At 41.8% G+C, this 20,330-nt stretch overlaps 1 protein-coding gene across 2 annotated transcripts in view; it reads left to right on the top strand.

Moving 5' to 3' along the window:
* traf2b (Tnf receptor-associated factor 2b) overlaps window positions 1-20,330 on the top strand; it is a 27,120-nt gene extending 6,790 nt beyond the window's left edge. For both annotated transcript variants that reach the window (XM_029651687.2, XM_029651696.2), the window contains 10 exons: window positions 833-1,031; window positions 2,185-2,263; window positions 2,592-2,690; window positions 4,975-5,136; window positions 5,295-5,369; window positions 12,461-12,535; window positions 14,964-15,200; window positions 15,495-15,798; window positions 15,963-16,111; window positions 16,260-20,330. In XM_029651687.2, the coding sequence (XP_029507547.1) occupies window positions 862-1,031; window positions 2,185-2,263; window positions 2,592-2,690; window positions 4,975-5,136; window positions 5,295-5,369; window positions 12,461-12,535; window positions 14,964-15,200; window positions 15,495-15,798; window positions 15,963-16,111; window positions 16,260-16,478 (1,569 nt within the window). In that variant the 5' untranslated portion in view covers window positions 833-861 and the 3' untranslated portion in view covers window positions 16,479-20,330. The remainder of the gene's footprint in view (window positions 1-832; window positions 1,032-2,184; window positions 2,264-2,591; window positions 2,691-4,974; window positions 5,137-5,294; window positions 5,370-12,460; window positions 12,536-14,963; window positions 15,201-15,494; window positions 15,799-15,962; window positions 16,112-16,259) is intronic.

Below are 20,330 nucleotides of genomic sequence, written 5' to 3'. Positions count from 1 at the left end.
CGCTCTGTATTTTCGCTGGCTGCCCCTCCACCACAGTAAGCACTGAGATGGGCTGAAAACATCTGTATTTTGGAGCTGCCTTACTCAAGAACGAGGCCATGTTTGTATGCGGCTCTAAATTTTTTTTATTTTTTTTAAGTACAACTATTAAAATAAAAAACTCGCAAACTGATTTGTGACATGAATTAATGCCAAAAGAACATGCTCTATTTTTCAATTATTATCATTTCAAAAAACTAATAACAAGAGCCCCACCTGCCCTTAATGGCAGGTCACCATTGGTATATTGTATGAAATAGGGTTGTAGTCTGTTGTACCTTACTGCCAAGTCATGCACTTGTCATCACAGCTTTGTTCATCACAACCCACATTTAGCCTAGTTCTTCCCAGCTGTGTCATATGACAAAACATGTATCACATGCAGGATCACAAGTTACCTCTGTACAAAGCAACCCACAAGCCAGACCCTGTGTTCATTCTACAATGGCCTTTATTCTACTTTACCCAACTGGCAGTTGGTAGGCCTATCTGTTTCACAATACATCCCCTTTCACATCTTATTTCTCTTTCACAAGATGTCTTGAAGGGACATCACTATACCCTTTGATAGTATTACGAGAATAATTTGTATACTATGTGCTGAAGTTGTATGTGGATGTGTTATGGGGGTGCACAACTGTGAATGCATCCCACGTGCAACAGCTGCAAATGAATAAACATAACTGTTTTGAGTTCTGTAGCTAGCCTAAACTTGCAGTGGCCTGGGAGGGGGTAGGGGGATTCGCTGCAGTTGATCGATCTACTCATAAGTGTTTGATGTTTGTTTACACAGGAAGCTGTATCAGAAGTTGATGGAGGAGCATGGCCCTGCCCTCTTTAGATTCCTCCCTCCAAGGGATCCCGAAGAATGTGCTGGCTGTTTCCATGGAAACTAAATACCAATGCCAGCAGTGTCACCAGGTCCTGAGGAAGCCGGTCCAGGCTCAGTGTGGACATCGCTTCTGTGTCCACTGTTTCAAACTGCTCACCAGGTAGACTACAGGACCTCCTCCCCTCAGCCACTCTCCCGGCTCTGCAAACCCTGCTCTTTCCCCCACCTTTAAAAACCCTTTCTCACTGAGCATGCTGCTCCACCCCACCCTGTCCTGCTGTAGTTGCAGTACTGCAGCGTCTCTCTGTGGTGGTGTTGTTGCTCCCATCAGCATCTCACCCTTCCACTTGATGAGCCATCATGGACTGTGTGTCTGTCTGCGGTGGGAGTGTGGTAATGTCAGATGATCAACACTAATGCAGGTCCAGCCTCCACTGGGATTATCTGGAATGGATTTTAGCTCTGGAGGTGGTAACACTGGATCAAGCTGCTCTTGCTGATTACTACTCAAGATGTCTACTCACCAGGAGTTTTTACTCTCCATATCACACTGCCTAATTATTTATGTTTGTTAATCTGATCATTAACACACTGGTGTTCTTAACTTTGGGCACCTTTTTTTTCTGTGATTCCCCCTTCTTTTTTACAATGATCTTACATTTTTGTCAGACGTTTTTAGTCCTTTAAAGAGAAGTGGCATCATGGAATTGTTTATAATTCACATGCTGCTACAAATGAAAGAGCTATGTTTTTGCCCCTTTTTTAATTTGTGAGCTCCAGTCAAAAATGTGCAGTGGAATTGAAAGAAGTTGGAATGGAGTTAAGCATCAGCATTATGTAGTTACAGGATGTCCTGATTTTATCACCTGATTATCAGTGAGTTATTGGATGTATGTTCAAGACGGGACATTTCTGACTTGTGAAATGTAAAGAAATCATTATCAGAGGTCAGACCACATAGAATCTGTACTGGGAAAAGCTATGAGTGAAGGAGTACGTGGAAGGTAATTTGTTGCCTCGCATACTGATGCGCCTGTCCTTGTACTGTATGTCTTGCCCGTGCTCTCTAATTCTAGTGTTATTAATACCTATTACTGTCTTGTTGTAGATCTGAGTATCTTGACATGACTTGCCCAACAAAAGTGTCCTGTATTTTGCAAAGTGCTACATAGTTACATGATTCATCTTTCTAGTTTAGCCCTGTGCTTTATATCCCACTGGTGATCATCAGCGATGCTGGTAGTGGATCAGGTGAGGCTAATCCACTGAAATCATGTTTAACTGTAAAATCCCATGACGTATGTCTCCATCAGCTCTGGACCCAAGCCCTGTGAAGCCTGTCAACAGGAGGAGATCTACGAGGAGCCCCAGTCCATTCTCAATAGCAATGAGGTAAGCGTTTGTACCATTAATTTGACTTCTAAGAATATCACTGGTGACTCATGTTGCTCTTGGCGAAAAAAGGACACCAATACTGGAGTGTTTTCATTCACAAGATTCCGATTCATTACAGTTCGAAGCTTGCGGGAGAAAATGAAACTTGAGGGGGAAGAAGTGAACTATGTAGGATATTCCCTTGCTTAGGTAGTTGGCCAGATGTCATTTTCACAAGGCACCAACCACATCCTTCAACCATACCCCACATTGTCTGGACAGCTCACAGTGAACCAGACAGCTATGTAATTATAGTACTCTTTGTTCTTGTCCCCCCCCCCCCAAGGCTTTTCCAGACAATGCAGCCGGTAGAGAAATCGCCAGCCTGCCTGCCAAATGTTTCAATGGGGGCTGCTCTTGGACAGGTTGCATCAAAGAATATGAGGTATAGTAAGGACTTAAATTCATACCTGTAGGTTTACTATTAAATTTGTGGTGCTTGATTTGGCACAGATTTTGAACTTTTGGTTTGAAACAGGATGCCTTTGTCTCATTAAGGCTCAGCCTGGAAAGTCCCTACATGCTTTGACTGGCACACTATGAGGTGGAAAGTCCCGAAGTCTCCCTGTGCTAGATTAACCATGTTTACAGTATTCAGTACAATGTTTAGCAATAATAGTCATGATAGTGATACTGGCTGATATATTAAACATCTCAAAATGTCCTTTGACTTTAGTGCCTTAAAAACAGCAGGGAAGTATTTTTGAGGAACGAACTTTGCCCTACAGCGCTGAAGGTTAAAAAAACATGTACTGTTGTATAATACAAGACATGTCAGCATGGGGGATGTTTTAAAAGGCCATTTTCCTTTTTTATTTGGTCAGAGTGTTGTATTTGCTTCTTTGGGTTATAAAAGGGCAGTTATATGTCAATTATATGTGACATTCTTGTCTATGCTAATGCAGTGAAAAGGGGGTTTTGGGTAATGATTGATACCGGGTACATGTATGTCTCCAAGCTGTGGGTAGAAGTTTAGCCTATAGTGTACTGCATCTCAACAGTAGTTTTACATGAGGGGGGGGGGGGGGGGAGTAGTGATACTAATACTAACGGTATCTACAATGCATTAGGACTGATTCGGGAGATCATTCTTTTTGCATACGTGTAGATGAATGTCACCCTGACAACTTGCTGATTAGCTAAACCTCTGGTTTAGACTATCCAAATGAAGTGTGACTATCTGTAGATGCTTTACAGATGGTCATACTATCAACAAAACTACCTGCTGACATGCAAATGCTTGCAAGGTTACTGTTACTGTTAGGGTTAGGTTTAGATTAAGGGGTTAAGGTTAGGGTTTGGGTTAGTGGATAGTCTGTAGATACTCTACAGACTATTCAAAAGAAGTGTTACCATAATTTGTTTTATCATGCAGAACATACGTGATGTGTGGGGTTTCTCTGATCTTTTTAGTGTCATATGTCAAGATGGAGAAATGAAAGACAAACCTCATTCAGTGTCACATAATTTGATACACAGGGGAATAGGAAGATGTATACTGTTGCTCACCAACCAGGCATGGGCTGAAATTTTTTCCATTTAGGGAGTGATGTTGATGCTGGTTAAAGTTAGTGGTGGGTGGAGCTATATTTGGGTTTGTTTATGGTAAGAGTTAGTCATAGAAGCCTACAGTGGGCCATGCCTGTATGGTTAGTCCCAGGTCGAAATGAAGAAAATAGATGTGTACTCACCAGTTCTGCTGCTCCCACTGATGCTCAGAGAGGAGTGATTCCACAGAGCAGAAATGCCATACACCCTCTCCAACCCACCCTCCTTTACCCGACCACATGTTTTTGAGATGAGACAAAGAAAAACGAAACACAGTAAATGTTGAGTTATAATTTGCTTGTTACTGCATGAACTGTGCAGCAGTATTGTGTTTGTGTTTCATGAATGCCAAATACTTTAGTTAGTAGACACAAAGGCTTACTTTGCACATCTTCACAAATACTCCTAGACCCCACACTCTTATCATGCTTCCCGCTCAGAGGGGGATGTTTGTATTTGAACTTGAAAATGTCCCTAACTGCCTGCTTATCTGCTGGGTGCAACAAACTGCTTCAACTGTTGCAACACCCACAATCAATTGCTAACTGGGGTGCATCCCACTATTATACTTTATATACCACAGAAGAATGAAATATAGAAAAAACATTTGATATAGAAACACAGGATTTTCAGCGTAAAATAAAAAATATGAACATTAATAATAATATTCCACCCATGAGGCCACTCGAGGGGGATCAGGTCATTTGACTGCAGAAAAGGGATCTATGCACAAGTTTACAGTCATTGTCAACCACATTTCCTCCCACAGTACACTCATAAGTAAATGTCAGGTGTTAAACCTACCTACAATTCGAATACCATTCAACTTCAATGTAAATTCTAAGACCAGTAATAACGCCACTCCATTTTGTTTGAGGAATTTACATAAAGTCTGATAAGGAATGACTGTCCTTTACGGTATAATCTCAAAACACAGAACTAAACCTCATTGTGCACTAAATCTAACAAGCGCTGTCAAACTACTCAATTTGGTTCTGGGGGTTTTCAAATGTGGTGTAACATGTACCATTATTCCTCTCAAAGCTTGTGTCCATGTGTTTACAATCCGGGCTGCATGTGATCAATTTGTTTGAATAGTGTCTCTTTATTTTTGTTTCTAGACACAACACGAGGGCAAGTGCGAGTATGAGCACGTACCATGTGAAGCCTGCCAGGTCCTCATCCTGCGTAGTGAAAAAGAGAGGCATAACGAGAGAGAATGTGAAGAAAGAACTTTGAACTGCAAGTACTGCAAAGTCTCCTTCAACTTCAAGCAGATCAAGGTGAGGGAGCTTATCTGGAGAACACCAATGGCCAACAAATGTACAATTAGCTCCAGTACTTTAGAGTACGGTTGTGATGAGATGCTTATGGAATGTCCTCCTTACTCTCTGGGATGAACTGATATTCTCTTACCAATGCCACTTCTCATGCGTTACAGGCTCATGATGAACTCTGCCAGAAGTTTCCCATGCAGTGCAAGGACTGTGGAAAGAAAAAGATTCCACGGGAAAAGGTCTGTGCTCTACTAGGGCTGGGTGATATGGACAAAATATCATATCATGGTATTTTTCAAATTTATGACGGTATTTTATGTTTTTGATTTTAATAAAAGTTCTGAAATGTGCATCAAATCAAATTTTATTTGTCACATACACATGGTTAGCAGATGTTAATGCGAGTGTAGCGAAATGCTTGTGCTTCTAGTTCCGACAATGCAGTAATAACCAACAAGTAATCTAGCTAACAATTCCAAAACTACTACCTTATAGACACAAGTGTAAGGGGATAAGAATATGTACATAAAGATATATGAGTGAGTGATGGTACAGAGCGGCATAGGCAAGATACAGTAGATGGTATTGAGTGCAGTATATACATATGAGGAGTATGTAAACAAAGTGGCATAGTTAAAGTGGCTAGTGATACATGTATTACATAAAGATGCAGTAGATGATATAGAGCACAGTATATACATATACATATGAGATGAATAATGTAAGGTATGTAAACATTATATTAGGTAGCATTGTTTAAAGTGGCTAGTGATATATTTTACATTTCCCATCAATTCCCATTATTAAAGTGGCTGGAGTTGATTCAGTGTGTTGGCAGCAGCCACTCAATGTTAGTGGTGGCTGTTTAACAGTCTGATGGCCTTGAGATAGAAGCTGTTTTTCAGTCTCTCGGTCCCAGCTTTGATGCACCTGTACTGACCTCGCCTTCTGGATGATAGCGGGGTGAACAGGCAGTGGCTCGGGTGGTTGTTGTCCTTGATGATCTTTATGGCCTTCCTGTGACATCGGGTGGTGTAGGTGTCCTGGAGGGCAGGTAGTTTGCCCCCGGTGATGCGTTGTGCAGACCTCACTACCCTTTGGAGAGCCTTACGGTTGTGGGCGGAGCAGTTGCCGTACCAGGCGGTGATGCAGCCCGACAGGATGCTCTCGATTGTGCATCTGTAGAAGTTTGTGAGTGTTTTTGGTGACAAGCCAAATTTCTTCAGCCTCCTGAGGTTGAAGAGGCGCTGCTGCGCCTTCTTCACGGTGCTGTCTGTGGGTGGACCAATTCAGTTTGTCTGTGATGTGTACGCCGAGGAACTTAAAACTTACTACCCTCTCCACTACTGTCCCATCAATGTGGATAGGTGGGTGTTCCCTCTGCTGTTTCCTGAAGTCCACAATCATCTCCTTAGTTTTGTTGACGTTGAGTGTGAGGTTATTTTCCTGACACCACACTCCGAGGGCCCTCACCTCCTCCCTGTAGGCAGTCTCGTCGTTGTTGGTAATCAAGCCTACCACTGTTGTGTCGTCCGCAAACTTGATGATTGAGTTGGAGGCGTGCGTGGCCACGCAGTCGTGGGTGAACAGGGAGTACAGGAGAGGGCTCAGAACGTACCCTTGTGGGGCCCCAGTGTTGAGGATCAGCGGGGTGGAAATGTTGTTGCCTACCCTCACTACCTGGGGGCGGCCCGTCAGGAAGTCCAGTACCCAGTTGCACAGGGCGGGGTCGAGACCCAGGGTCTCGAGCTTGATGACGAGCTTGGAGGGCACTATGGTGTTAAATGCCGAGCTGTAGTCGATGAACAGCATTCTCACATAGGTATTCCTCTTGTCCAGATGGGTTAGGGCAGTGTGCAGTGTGGTTGAGATTGCATCGTCTGTGGACCTATTTGGGCGGTAAGCAAATTGGAGTGGGTCTAGGGTGTCCGGTAGGGTGGAGGTGATATGGTCCTTGACTAGTCTCTCAAAGCACTTCATTTCTTGGGAACAGGAACAATGGTGGCCCTCTTGAAGCATGTGGGAACAACAGACTGGGATAGGGATTGATTGAATATGTCCGTAAACACACCAGCCAGCTGGTCTGCGCATGCTCTGAGGGCGCGGCTGGGGATGCCGTCTGGGCCTGCAGCCTTGCGAGGGTTGACACGTTTAAATGTTTTCCTCACGTCGGCTGCAGTGAAGGAGAGTCCGCATGTTTTAGTTGCGGGCCGTGTCAGTGGCACTGTATTGTCCTCAAAGCGGGCAAAAAAGTTTAGTCTGCCTGGGAGCAAGACATCCTGGTCCGTGACTGGGCTGGTTTTCTTTTTGTAATCTGTGATTGACTGTAGACCCTGCCACATACCTCTTGTGTCTGAGCCGTTGAATTGAGACTCTACTTTGTCTCTATACTGACGCTTAGCTTGTTTGATTGCCTTGCGGAGGGAATAGTTACACTGTTTGTATTCGGTCATGTTTCCGGTCACCTTGCCCTGATTAAAAGCAGTGGTTCGGGCTTTCAGTTTCACACGAATGCTGCCATCAATCCACGGTTTCTGGTTTGGGAATGTTTTAATCGTTGCTATGGGAACGACATCTTCAACGCACGTTCTAATGAACTCTCTCACCGAATCAGCGTATTCGTCAATGTTGTTGTCTGACGCAATACGAAACATATCCCAGTCCACGTGATGGAAGCAGCTTGGAGTGTGGAATCAGATTGGTCGGACCAGCGTTGAACAGACCTCAGCTTTTTGAGTAGTGTGACCCTAGGGTGGCAACACAAACTCAGCAAAAAAAGAAACGTCCTCTCGCTGTCAACTGCGTTTATTTTCAGCTGACTTAACATGTGTAACTATTTGTATGAACATGACAAGATTCAACAACCTGAGACATAAACTGAACAAGTTCCACAGACATGTGACTAACAGAAATGGAATAATGTGTCCCTTAACAAAGGGGGGGTCAAAATCAAAAGTCACAGTCAGTGTCTGGTGTGGCCACCAGCTGCATTAAGTACTGCAGTGCCTCTCCTCCTCATAGACTGCACCAGATTTGCCAGTTCTTGCTCTGCAATGTTAACCCACTCTTCCACCAAGGCAAGTTCCCAGACAGTTTTGGGGGGAATGGCCCGAGCCCTCACCCGCCGATCCAACAGGTCCCAGACGTGCTCAATGGGATTGAGATCCGGGCTCTTTGCTGGCCATGGCAGAACACTGACATTCCTGTCTTGCAGGAAATCATGCACAGAATGAGCAGTATGTCAGGATGAGCCTGCAGGGAGGGTACCACATAAGGGAGGAGGATGTATTCCCTGTAACGCACAGCGTTGAGATTGCCTGCAATAACAAGCTCAGTCCGATGATGCTGTGACACACGCTCCAGACTATGATGGAACCTCCACCTCCAAATCGATCCCGCTCCAGAGTACAGGCCTCAGTGTAACACTCATTCCTTTGATGATAAACGTGAATCCGACCATCACCCCTGGTAAGACAAAACAGCGAGTCGTCAGTGAAGAGCACTCTTTGCCAGTCCTGTCTGGGCCAGCGACGGTGGGTTTGTGCCTATAGGCGACGTTGTTGCCGGTGATGTCTGGTGAGGACCTGCCTTACAACAGGCCTACAAGCCCTCAGTCCAGCCTCTCAGCCTAGTGCGGACAGTCTGAGCACTGATGGAGGGATTGTGTGTTCCTGGTGTAACTCGGGCAGTTGTTGTTGCCATCCAGTACCTGTCCAGCAGGTGTGATGTTCGGCTGTACCGATCTTGGTGTTTTTCAGAGTCAGTAGAAAGGCCTCTTTTAGTGTCCTAAGTTTTCAGAACTGTGACCTTAAATTGCCCACCATCTGTAAGCTGTTAGTGTCTTAACCTCTCTGGGATATGTGGGACGGTTGTGTCCCACCTCGCCAACAGCCAGTGAAATTGCAGGGAGCCAAATTCAAAACAACAGAAATCCCATAATTAAAATTCCTCAAACATACAAGTGTTTTACACCATTTTAAAGATAAACTTCTTGTAAATAGAGCCACCATGTCCGATTTCAAATAGGCTTTACAGCGAAAGCACACCAAACGATTATGTTAGGTCAGCACCTAGTCACAGAAAACCATACAGCCATTTTCCAGCCAAGGAGAGGGCTCACAAAAATCAGTAATAGCGATTAAATTAATCACGAACCTTTTGATTTTCATCAGATGGCACTCACAGGACTTCATGTTACATTTATTGTGTATGTTTTGTCTGATAAAGTTAATCATTATGTCCAAAAACTTCATTTGAAATTGGTCTGCTATTATCAGAAATGCATCATAGCAAACCAATTTCAAATTAGGTTTTTGTACATAACGAATGAGAGGTGTCAGAAATAGCTTTATAAATATTCACATACCTTTGATGATCTTGATCGGAATGCACTCCCAGGAATCGCAGTTCCACAATAAATGTTTGTTTTGTTCGATTATGTCCAAATACCTCCTTTTTGTTTGTGCGTTTAGCCCAGTAAACCAAATGCATAATGCGCGTTGCTCAGACGAAATGTCAAAAAAGTTATATTACAGTTCGTAGAGATATGTCAAACGATGTATAGAATCAATCTTTAGGATGTTTTTATCATAAATCTTCAATAATGTTCCAACCGGAGAATTCCTTTGTCTTTAGAAATGCAATGGAACGGAGCTACCTCTCACGGGCGCACGCGTGATCAGCTCATAGCCTTCTGCCAGACCTCTGGTTGAAACAGCTCTCATTCTCTCCTCCTTCACAGTAGAAGCCTCAAATGTTCTAAAGACTGTGACATCTGGTGGAAGCCTTAGGAAGTGCAATATGACCCCATAGACACTATGCCTTGAAAAACTACAAACTTCAGATTTCCCACTTCCTGGTTGGATTTTTTTCTCAGGATTTTGCCTCTCATATGAGTTCTGTTATACTTATGGACATCATTCAAACAGTTTTAGAAACCTTTGAAGATCTGTGAAGTTATTTGGATTGTTACGAATTATCTTTGAAAGACAGGGTCCTGAAAAAGGGGCTTTCTTTTTTTGCTGAGTTTATATTCTAAATTATTTCAATGGGTCTTTCTCCATTCGGATTGTTTTATACTGTTCAATTTAACTTCAACCTAAAATCATTTCCTGCATTTCCATCCATTTTTGCATTTCCTGCACTCATTTGAGATCATTTCCCCACGATATGGGCAAAAATACTAGGCCTTATTTGAAACCAAATGTTGCAATTGTGATTTAGATCAAAAAACTTGGGTGAACTTTTGGAATCATGGAAATGGAATGTTTATTATAATTATATAGTTAGAATATAAATAATAGTGGGCACTTTGAATAGAGTGTTGCTTGACATGACAACGAATGAAAATACCATGGAAGAGTTGTGACAGGGTAGGAACCAAAGTAATGTTCAGTGTTTCCTAGGGGACCCTATATTCTTTGTCTACATTAAGTCTTTATTCATATAGCCAACATATTCATGCTTTGCTTATTCCTATTTGTTTTAGAAGATACTGTTGCACAAACAACATGCTGATTTAAGCCTCCACCAGTACTGGTATAAGGCTGTATTAGCTAGCTTAGCTGGCTAGCTAACCAGCTAATAAAAGTATTAACTAGCGGTTAGCATTAGTGACTAACACGATTTATCTTAACTTGCTAAGAAATTACAAACTAGCTGTTTGCAGATGTAATAAACACAAACTAATATTGTAATTATAGAACGCTTGTGGATTTAAATTAAGATCAAAGTGGAAACAACATCGTTGTCATCAAAATTGTTGCATGTGCTGCATTGACCATGCAGACTACAACAAATGCGCTTCTTGAGTGACGGGGTGGGACTAGGTCTGTGTGGAAAGCGGCATGTAGAGCGAGAGAGTGGAGGAAAAATGGACGTTACACACGGCGTATCACATTTAACAAACCAAACAGTCAAATGCCGTTATAGAAGGTAAAGTAAAAACCCAAACTGGTTCGTGCATAAATACCTGTGTATATAGTAAAATACGGTATACCGCACAGCCCTATGCTCTACTGTATCTCTGTGACCTTTCAGGCAGCCTAGCTGTTAAGAGCGGTGGGCAGGTTAGAATCCCCGAGACGACTAAGTGAAAAATCTGTCAGTGCCCTTGAGCAAGGCACTTATCCTAATTTCTCCCGTGAGTCGCTCTGGCTAAGCGCATCTGCTAAATTACTATTGTTGGTGCCATACTGTTGCTGCTTTCAATAAGGATGCATTATTGCCTAGCCAAGAATAGCCCACATAAAAATAATACAGTTTACTATAGAATACTGTAGTACTTACTATAGAATTCTGTAGTACACTGCAGAATCCTATAGTCCACACTAGTATCCCTCGACTGTGTAGTGCTTACTATAGAATGTTGTAGAACATATTCTACACACTGTAGTATCCCTCAATCGTGTAGTAACCATGCAAACAAAAAAACAAGGCAGTAAGAAAGGATATGTAAACAACATAGTCAATTGCTGGGTTTCCAGACAAGTGCCAGTCAGTCATCAATGGAACCTGTATTTGCATGTGGGTCCCCTCCCCCATTTCCCAATGTGTGCCACCCATTACTGAAAAACCTACATGCCAAGTATAGACCATATATTGTGTTGCCTACAGGTTATAGAAAAGAGCAGAAGCGTGGAACCTAACCGTTCAGACCACAGTCCTACCTACAGGTTATGGACAATTTGCTCTCTTAGTTTGTCCAGTAAGTTTCTTCTAGGAGAAAGTAACGACAAGATTACAAATAAAATAATTTAAAACCTAATTAAGCAAGACTATAGTATACAGAATACTACAGTAATGTTTGCAAAACACAATAGTAAGTACTTCAGTAATTTATTTCTCTCTGCATTGTTGGGAAGGGGCTGTAAGTAAGCATTTCACTGTTAGTCTACACTTGTTGTTTACGGAGCATGTGACAAATAACATTTGAATTAATGTCTTCAAAACACTGCAGTAAATACTACAGTATTCACTGTACATTATAGTGAATACTATAGTAAAGTCTGCAAAAAAACTACAGTATATAGTGATACTACAGTATACTGTAGTATTTTTTTCATGTGGGAGGCCAGAGCATGAACAGAATGGCCTATGTTAATCATTTATCAGTCTTTAGTAGAAGTCGGTCTTACTACAAAGTCTTCTCATAACACAACTAAAAAGGTAGTTGCACTTTCCATTTGAGTTGGACCTTTGAACTTAGCTCAAAATAACCTCTCTCAACTGTCAACCTTCACATTTTAAAATATGGTGGGTAATTTCAGGGTTTGCCCCCCCCATTCATCTTCATAACCCTGACCTTTCTCCTTCTGTTCTTTCCCTTCAGTTTCTAGATCACAGCAGATCCTGTGCCAAGTCTAAGACTGCATGTCCATTCAGTGAGGTTGGCTGCAAGGCTGTGGTATGTGTAGAAGATCACTTATATTTAATCAGATAAGGTTTTATCTATATGATGATCTTTGAACATAATGTCCCAGCCAGCTCTTTAGTACTGGTTTCTTGTTTGTCATAGAGGGAACAGGTTTATATTTTCCTATGACCTGACCTTCCTATGACCTCATTTGTTAGTCATATAAATATGCCTATTTGTAGCCTTGTAGATCAAGAGAAACTTGCCCATTGTTGGGGTGCAAAGATGACTATCATACTGAAAAAAATATATAAATGCAACAATTTAAAAGATTTTACTCAGGTACAGTTCATATAAAGAAATCAATCATTTGAAATACGGTCATTAGGCCCTTATTTATGGATTTCACATGACTAGGAATACAGACGCGAGTAAATACAAACGCGAGTAAAACCAAATGCATGCTTTTCAACCGATCGCTGCCTGCACCCGCATGCCCGACTAGCATCACCACCCTGGATGGTTCCGACCTTGAATATGTGGACATCTATAAGTACCTAGGTGTCTGGCTAGACTGCAAACTCTCCTTCCAGACTCACATCAAACATCTCCAATCGAAAATCAAATCAAGAGTCGGCTTTCTATTCCGCAACAAAGCCTCCTTCACTCACGCCGCCAAGCTTACCCTAGTAAAACTGACTATCCTACCGATCCTCGACTTCGGCGATGTCATCTACAAAATGGCTTCCAACACTCTACTCAGCAAACTGGATGCAGTCTATCACAGTGCCATCCGTTTTGTCACCAAAGCACCTTATACCACCCACCACTGCGACTTGTATGCTCTAGTCGGCTGGCCCTCGCTACATATTCGTCGCCAGACCCACTGGCTCCAGGTCATCTACAAGTCCATGCTAGGTAAAGCTCCGCCTTATCTCAGTTCACTGGTCACGATGGCAACACCCATCCGTAGCACGCGCTCCAGCAGGTGTATCTCACTGATCATCCCTAAAGCCAACACCTCATTTGGCCGCCTTTCGTTCCAGTACTCTGCTGCCTGTGACTGGAACGAACTGCAAAAATCGCTGAAGTTGGAGACTTTTATCTCCCTCACCAACTTCAAACATCAGCTATCCGAGCAGCTAACCGATCGCTGCAGCTGTACATAGTCTATTGGTAAATAGTCCACCCATTTTCACCTACCTCATTCCCATACTGTTTTTATACTGTTTTTTTATTTTTTTATTTATTTACTTTTCTGCTCTTTTGCACACCAATATCTCTACCTGTACATGACCATCTGATCATTTATCACTCCAGTGTTAATCTGCAAAATTGTATTATTCGCCTACCTCCTCATGCCTTTTGCACACATTGTATATAGACTGCCCATTTTTTTTTTTCTACTGTGTTATTGACTTGTTAATTGTTTACTCCATGTGTAAGTCTGTGTTGTCTGTTCACACTGCTATGCTTTATCTTGGCCAGGTCGCAGTTGCAAATGAGAACTTGTTCTCAACTAGCCTACCTGGTTAAATAAAGGTGAAATAAAAAAAGATATGCATCTGTTGGTCACAGACAGATACCTTTAAAAATGGGCCTCGGGATCTCATTACGATATCTCTGTGCATTCAAATTGCCATCGATAAAATGCAATTGTGTTCGTTTGTCCGTAGCTTATGCCTGCCCATACCATAACCCCACCTCCACCATGGGGCACTCTGTTCACAACATTGACATCAGCAAACCGCTCACCCACACAACGCCATACACGTTGTCTGCAGTTGTGAGGCCGGTTGGACGTACTGCCAAATTCTCTAAAACTACGTTGGATGCGGCTTATGGTAGAGAAATTAACATTCAATTCTCTGGTAACAGCTCTGGTGGACATTCCTGCAGTCAGCATGCCAATTGCATGCTTACTCAACTTGAGACATCTGTGGCATGGTAATGTGACAAGTGCACATTTTAGTGATCTTTTATTATCTCCAGCACAAGGTGCTCCTGTGTAATGATGCTGTTTAATCAACTTCTCAATATGCCACACCTGTTAGGTGGATGGATTAACTTGCCAAAGGATAAATGCTCACTAACAGGGATGTAAACCAAAAATGTGTGCACAAAATTTGAGAGAATATTTTTGAGTATGGAAAATTTCGGAGAATTTTTATTTACGTTCATGAAACATGGTACCAACACTTTACATGTTGCGTTTATATTTTTGTTCAGTGTTTATATTTTTGTTCAGTGTATCTCGGATTTAGATCTGCCCTTGAGTATTGGACACACCCTTAAGAGAGCCATGTCTCAAAAGAGACATCTAGTGTTTGTAGAGAGTAAATTATCTTTATGTGCAGCCCTCTACAATTTAATTCCAGCTTTAATCTCAATGTTGAAGGGCATCTGAAATTGACACTGAACAGTATCGAACAGACTAGTTAACTCTGTGTGCTAAATGCCTTGTGTTGTGTCACCGCAGATTGATAATGGAAAGCACAGTGACCACGAGCAGACGAGCGTCATGGAGCACATGCGTCTGATCCTGGCGACATCTATGGTGCGGCTGCAGCGTCCGGAGGCCCCGGGGCTGGGGGAGTGGCAGGAGGACTCTGGGATTGGCCTGTACCGCGCTCCTGAGGAGGGAGCCACAGCTTCTGCAGCCACAGTTGGGGGTGGAACCGCTGCCTCTGGACAGACCAGTGGCCTTGACCATAAGGTGGGTCTCATTTGAGCAGATATTTGTTATGTACGAAGGCTAGCTGCTGTAATTTCCTAGCTTGTCTAAATTTCGCAGTCCAAATGTGGTGGTTGTTGTCCCTCCTCCTGTGTGACAATGATAATCAAGCTGGTAAATTATGAAACAAACTGGCGTCCTACATGTACCGTGTTGTTATTTAACTATAATAGATGACCTGAATATTTGTCCATCTGAAGTTGTTGAAGATACAGCAACTCATAGTGTAGGATTGGTATTCATTGTGTTCTCTGGTCTCCCCTTGTGGTCCTGCAGGTGACAGTGCTGGAGAATATAGTGTGTGTACTGAACAGAGAAGTAGAGAGGAGCTCTCTCACTTTAGAGGCCTTCTCTCGACAACATCGACTAGACCAGGACAAGATAGAGAACCTCAGCAACAAGGTGCGTCAACTAGAGCGTACTCTCACCATGCGGGATCTACAGCTAGCTGAGACAGACCAGACTCTGAGGGAGCTCCAGTTCTGCACCTTTGACGGTGTGTTTGTTTGGAAGATCGCTGACTTCTCACGCCGCCGGCAGGACGCTGTGGCCGGGCGAACACCCGCCATGTTCTCACCAGGTTAGATCCACGCTAATTATATGTTATTCTCTACACCTGCATATCCTTACTGTATTGTAAATATACCATACCAATACACATTTATGCACTCATGTTTTCCTTGTGAGTGTGTGTGAGAGGCAGATACCGAGGGCCTGTCTAAAGAAGTTTATCTTCCCCCACAGCGTTCTATTCCAGTAAATATGGCTATAAGATGTGTCTGAGACTGTATCTGAATGGGGATGGAACAGGTCGAGGGACACACCTTTCTCTTTTCTTTGTGGTGATGAGGGGCAAGTGTGACGCTCTGCTCAAATGGCCCTTCAGTCAGAAAGTGAGTTTCTCTACCTTTCTGATTCCTTATTCAACTCCATCTGTCATATTAACCTGATCTTACTTATGTCTAACATAATTAACTACAACCGACTGCATTATAAATCAATCAAAATATGAAGTCTCCCTACTCATTTTCTTCCCTATAGGTGACTCTGATGCTGCTGGATCAGAATAACAGGGAGCATATTATTGACGCCTTCCGACCTGATGTCAGCTCTACCTCTTTCCAGCGGCCAATCAGTGAGATGAACATAGCCAGTGGCTGCCCACTCTTCTGTCCATTAGCTAAACTGACAGGCAAGAGCTCCTACCTTAGGGATGATACCATTTTCATCAAGGCCATTGTAGACCTCACAGGCTTGTAGAGGCTGTGGAAGCCCCCTACACCAAGGCACAAAACGCAGACTAATATATATAACTTCTGAAATTGCATAATATAAGTCATATTATAATACATTTCATATATTTATTATTATAAGTATATCATAGACACTGTTTATTTTGCTGGCTGAAGGCACTGGAATGAAAATGAATTCTGCTAGCAGATCTTTTCAATTGGTTTAAACAGAGAAAAATAGGGTGAGTGATATGGCCAACCCAAGTGTTGGCTCTGACTACTAGAAGTGCAGTATTATGCAGAGGATGCCGTGACTGTTTTTGAATGCAAGGCAATAAGAGCTTGTCAAAATTGGTCAGCAAATAGGCTCATTGCACATAAATCACGTTATGTATTTCTATTATTTTCCAATATTTCTTAATTTGGAGACACTGATGTGATCGTGCCAAAATGACACTGTCAAGTTGTGAAAAACTGCTTTTACTTGAGGTAGCACCTGTTGTACACATGGACAAGGATGTGTTCGAGATCCTGCCCATTCATCATGTGAGCAGGCACAACTTTTTAAATGGCAAAACCAACCGGTCGGTAATTTATATTAAAGAAATGTTCCACAAACTCCGCCTAGTGCTTTCTCAAAAAAGCTACAAGCCGGTCCCAAGCCCGGATAAAGGAGGATGGGTTAGGTTATGCGTAAGACTAGCAAGCGCAATCTGTAAAAAAAAAAAATATTAAAAAAATTAAATAAAAATAAATTGTGGGGGGGCAACAGTACAATTATACTAGTTGTTCATAGATGGCAAATGCTCCTTGAGGAGCAACGGGTCTAACTAAGTAGCTTAGAGCATTCCAAAAACATAAGTACGCTTTCCCATTTAAACAGTTGTGCACTCGCATCCAGTTGTGCACCCGCATCCACGCGGTGCGTGGGTAACATCACTGGGGAAGCCAAGCCGGGGGGGGGGGGATCACAACCTATGTGTTGTGATCATTGCGTTGTTTGCTCTATAACCTGTTAGTTCATATGCCTTGACACCGTAACATATAGGCCTGAAGGTCGAGACAATAAGAAGACACCGTAGCAGAATAAATTCAACCACAGCTTTTTTTTCATCACAAAACAGGAGAGCAACCTCTGTCTGGTGAAGTCCACAAAAGATCTTGCATGTAACAGTTACATGGCCTACAGCATGATCAAGCAAGTTAATGTTTCTGTCATTTTCAGACTACGAAACAACTATTGATTTAGAACCACTGAGTTACCGTAAGTCACAAAGAAAACAGGAGCTGCCTCCACTATTCCAGCACCATTTCAACATCATCTAATCACCTATGCTTAGTCTAATACAGTGACAACTAAAAGATACCACAAAAAAAATTGTCCAACCAATATAAGCTAAATATGATGTAGCTGTCCATGGTTCTGATTTCTGTGCAAGTAGAAAAACATGTTGACTCACCCTACCCTAGAAACGCCAATGCCATCCTCCACTTTCCTGTTGCCTAAACGATCTATGACTCTGTCATACACTTTAAAAAATGTTTTTTGTTGTTCAAGGCTACCTGGCTAAAATACTAGTTCACCACCCTAACTTCCTTTCATTGGCAATGATGCGCCAGGCCAGCTAGTTAACATTAGCCTAACATTACTACATGTAGCTACATGTTGAACTTCCATCCTCTCGGGCCAGGTACACAAAGTATGAATTTATGGTTGGATCAGATTTCCCATTATAATCATTGGCCAGTACGGATAATTAAGTAAACCACAAGTCCAATTCTCTATCCATTGCTAATTTAGGAATGGGACAATTTTAGCCAGCTAGCCACTGGAGGACAACGACACAATGGGATGCAATTAATTCCAGTTTTCTGTCAATGTTTGGCTTCTAATGTGATGTGATTGGTCTGAGGCCAAATCCAAACTGGTTTACCTTGAGACTTCTTTTTTTTTGGTGTGCCAGGACCATTCATAGCTGATCTCACTCAGTTTAGCTCAACGTTGATTGGCTATTTTATAGAAAAAATGATCAAGGGAGGCCAAATGCTCCTTGGCTTCCCTTGCATTCAATGCTATGGGTGGCAACAATGTCACTCTTTTTGACCAGACAGCATAGATGGGCTACACATACAGAGACAGAGGGTTGCTATTTTGTTTGCTTGAATGCTTTCTCCTGTGAGATACATTCAGCCTCTTGTGAATTGAAGGACATTTATGAAACACAGAAAGATGAAAGCTAAATTAATTTGTTTGTTATTTTTGTGGGGGAGCCTGGCTTCCCTTGGCATCCATGAATACACACCACTGCTCACATCCATGCTGTATGCGCTGTACTTAAAGCCTAACAAATCATTGAACAAGGTGGGTGCATAATACTGTGCATGTGCACAACAGGCTTTACCTTGAATTAAAGTAGTTTTCCATCAAATTGAAGCAGCATTAAGTTTGTTACCGTTAATGTCTTCTACTAAGCATGGCAAAGAATGATCAAAATAGCTGCAAAGCGGACCAAATTTGACACCTCTTAATTGACCTTTCAAAGGCACCACATCCTCTGCATTATCCTGAGCTTCAGGCAGACATGGGCAATACTTAATTTGAGCATTATATGCCATTTGGACTGAATGGCGCCGGAGGAGATGGCTGCCGATTTTACGGGCCCTTAACCAATTGTGCTATTGTGTGTTTTCGTGTTATTTGTAACATTTTGTACCTCGCTACTATTTTACTGCTGCTCTTTTATTTTTTTAACTATCTATTTTTTTACTTAACAATTATTTTTCTCAACTGCAATGTTAGTAAAGGGCTTGTAAGTAAGCATTTCACGGTAAGGTCTACACCTGCTGTATGCAGCGCATGTGACAAATACAATTAGATTTTGATTTGATCCGCTCGAGGCTCAGATGAACCGATCATCGTATCTTTCGTCAGTATACTTTTCAGTCCAGTTCTGTTAGCTAGGTAGATGAACAGTGCCTATATAGCTGTAGTGTACAAGAGTACGCCACAGTAGACATGTACCCAATTAAGATATATGATTAAATATACTGTAATAAAATACAGTATATTAACTAACAATTATATGAACTATATGTTATAGGCTAAGCTGAGAAAGCTCCTGCTCTTTTCAAATACGAAATGCATATTTTATCTCAAATTTCAAGATTAGTATTTATACTGAGCTAGCGCATAAATAAATGGTAAGTTAGCAGGCTATTATGCCAGCATAATTGTATTGAATAGAACAATTAAGTGTTTCTGAATGTCATACTTGTGACAGGTTAACCTTATCTATCTTGTGTAGAGTGGATGAGAATTATTTAAGGACATCTCCTTCACTTAACATATTATTGTTGGTCATTATTCAGCTATAACTAATATACAAAGACATTTGATGTGTTAATGTAGATTATGTATATTTTTGTCACTGTAATGGTAAAGAGTCACATGTAGGTGTTTTTGTTGAAGGGCAGGTTACAGAAATATAACAGCACAGTGTGTAATGTTAATTATATGCATGTGTTAAAGGAAAGCAATTCTGATTTAATATAGTTACCTGTTTAAGTTTAATTGATTTCTTTGTCTTATTTAACCAAGGAAGTCGCACTGATCTTGCAGGAGTCATTTTGTTTTATTCTCATGATTTTGACTGTCAAGACTTGTGTGCTGTAGTTACTTGTTTTTATTGGAACATTTTGAGGTGTTTGATTTGATTGCATGTTATTTCAAACACCTATCTAGCATGGAGTAGTCCTGGGATTATATAGAATATATATTGTATCTATAACAATAAATTGGAGTGGGGAAAAGTATACCTTTTTCTCAATACATTATCTACCAATGAGAATGGTGTTATGAAAATAAATACATTTGATAAAA

Source organism: Oncorhynchus nerka, linkage group LG4 (assembly GCF_034236695.1).
Source record: "Oncorhynchus nerka isolate Pitt River linkage group LG4, Oner_Uvic_2.0, whole genome shotgun sequence".
NCBI lineage: Eukaryota > Metazoa > Chordata > Actinopteri > Salmoniformes > Salmonidae > Oncorhynchus > Oncorhynchus nerka.
This window is presented reverse-complemented; position numbering and strand designations above follow the sequence as displayed.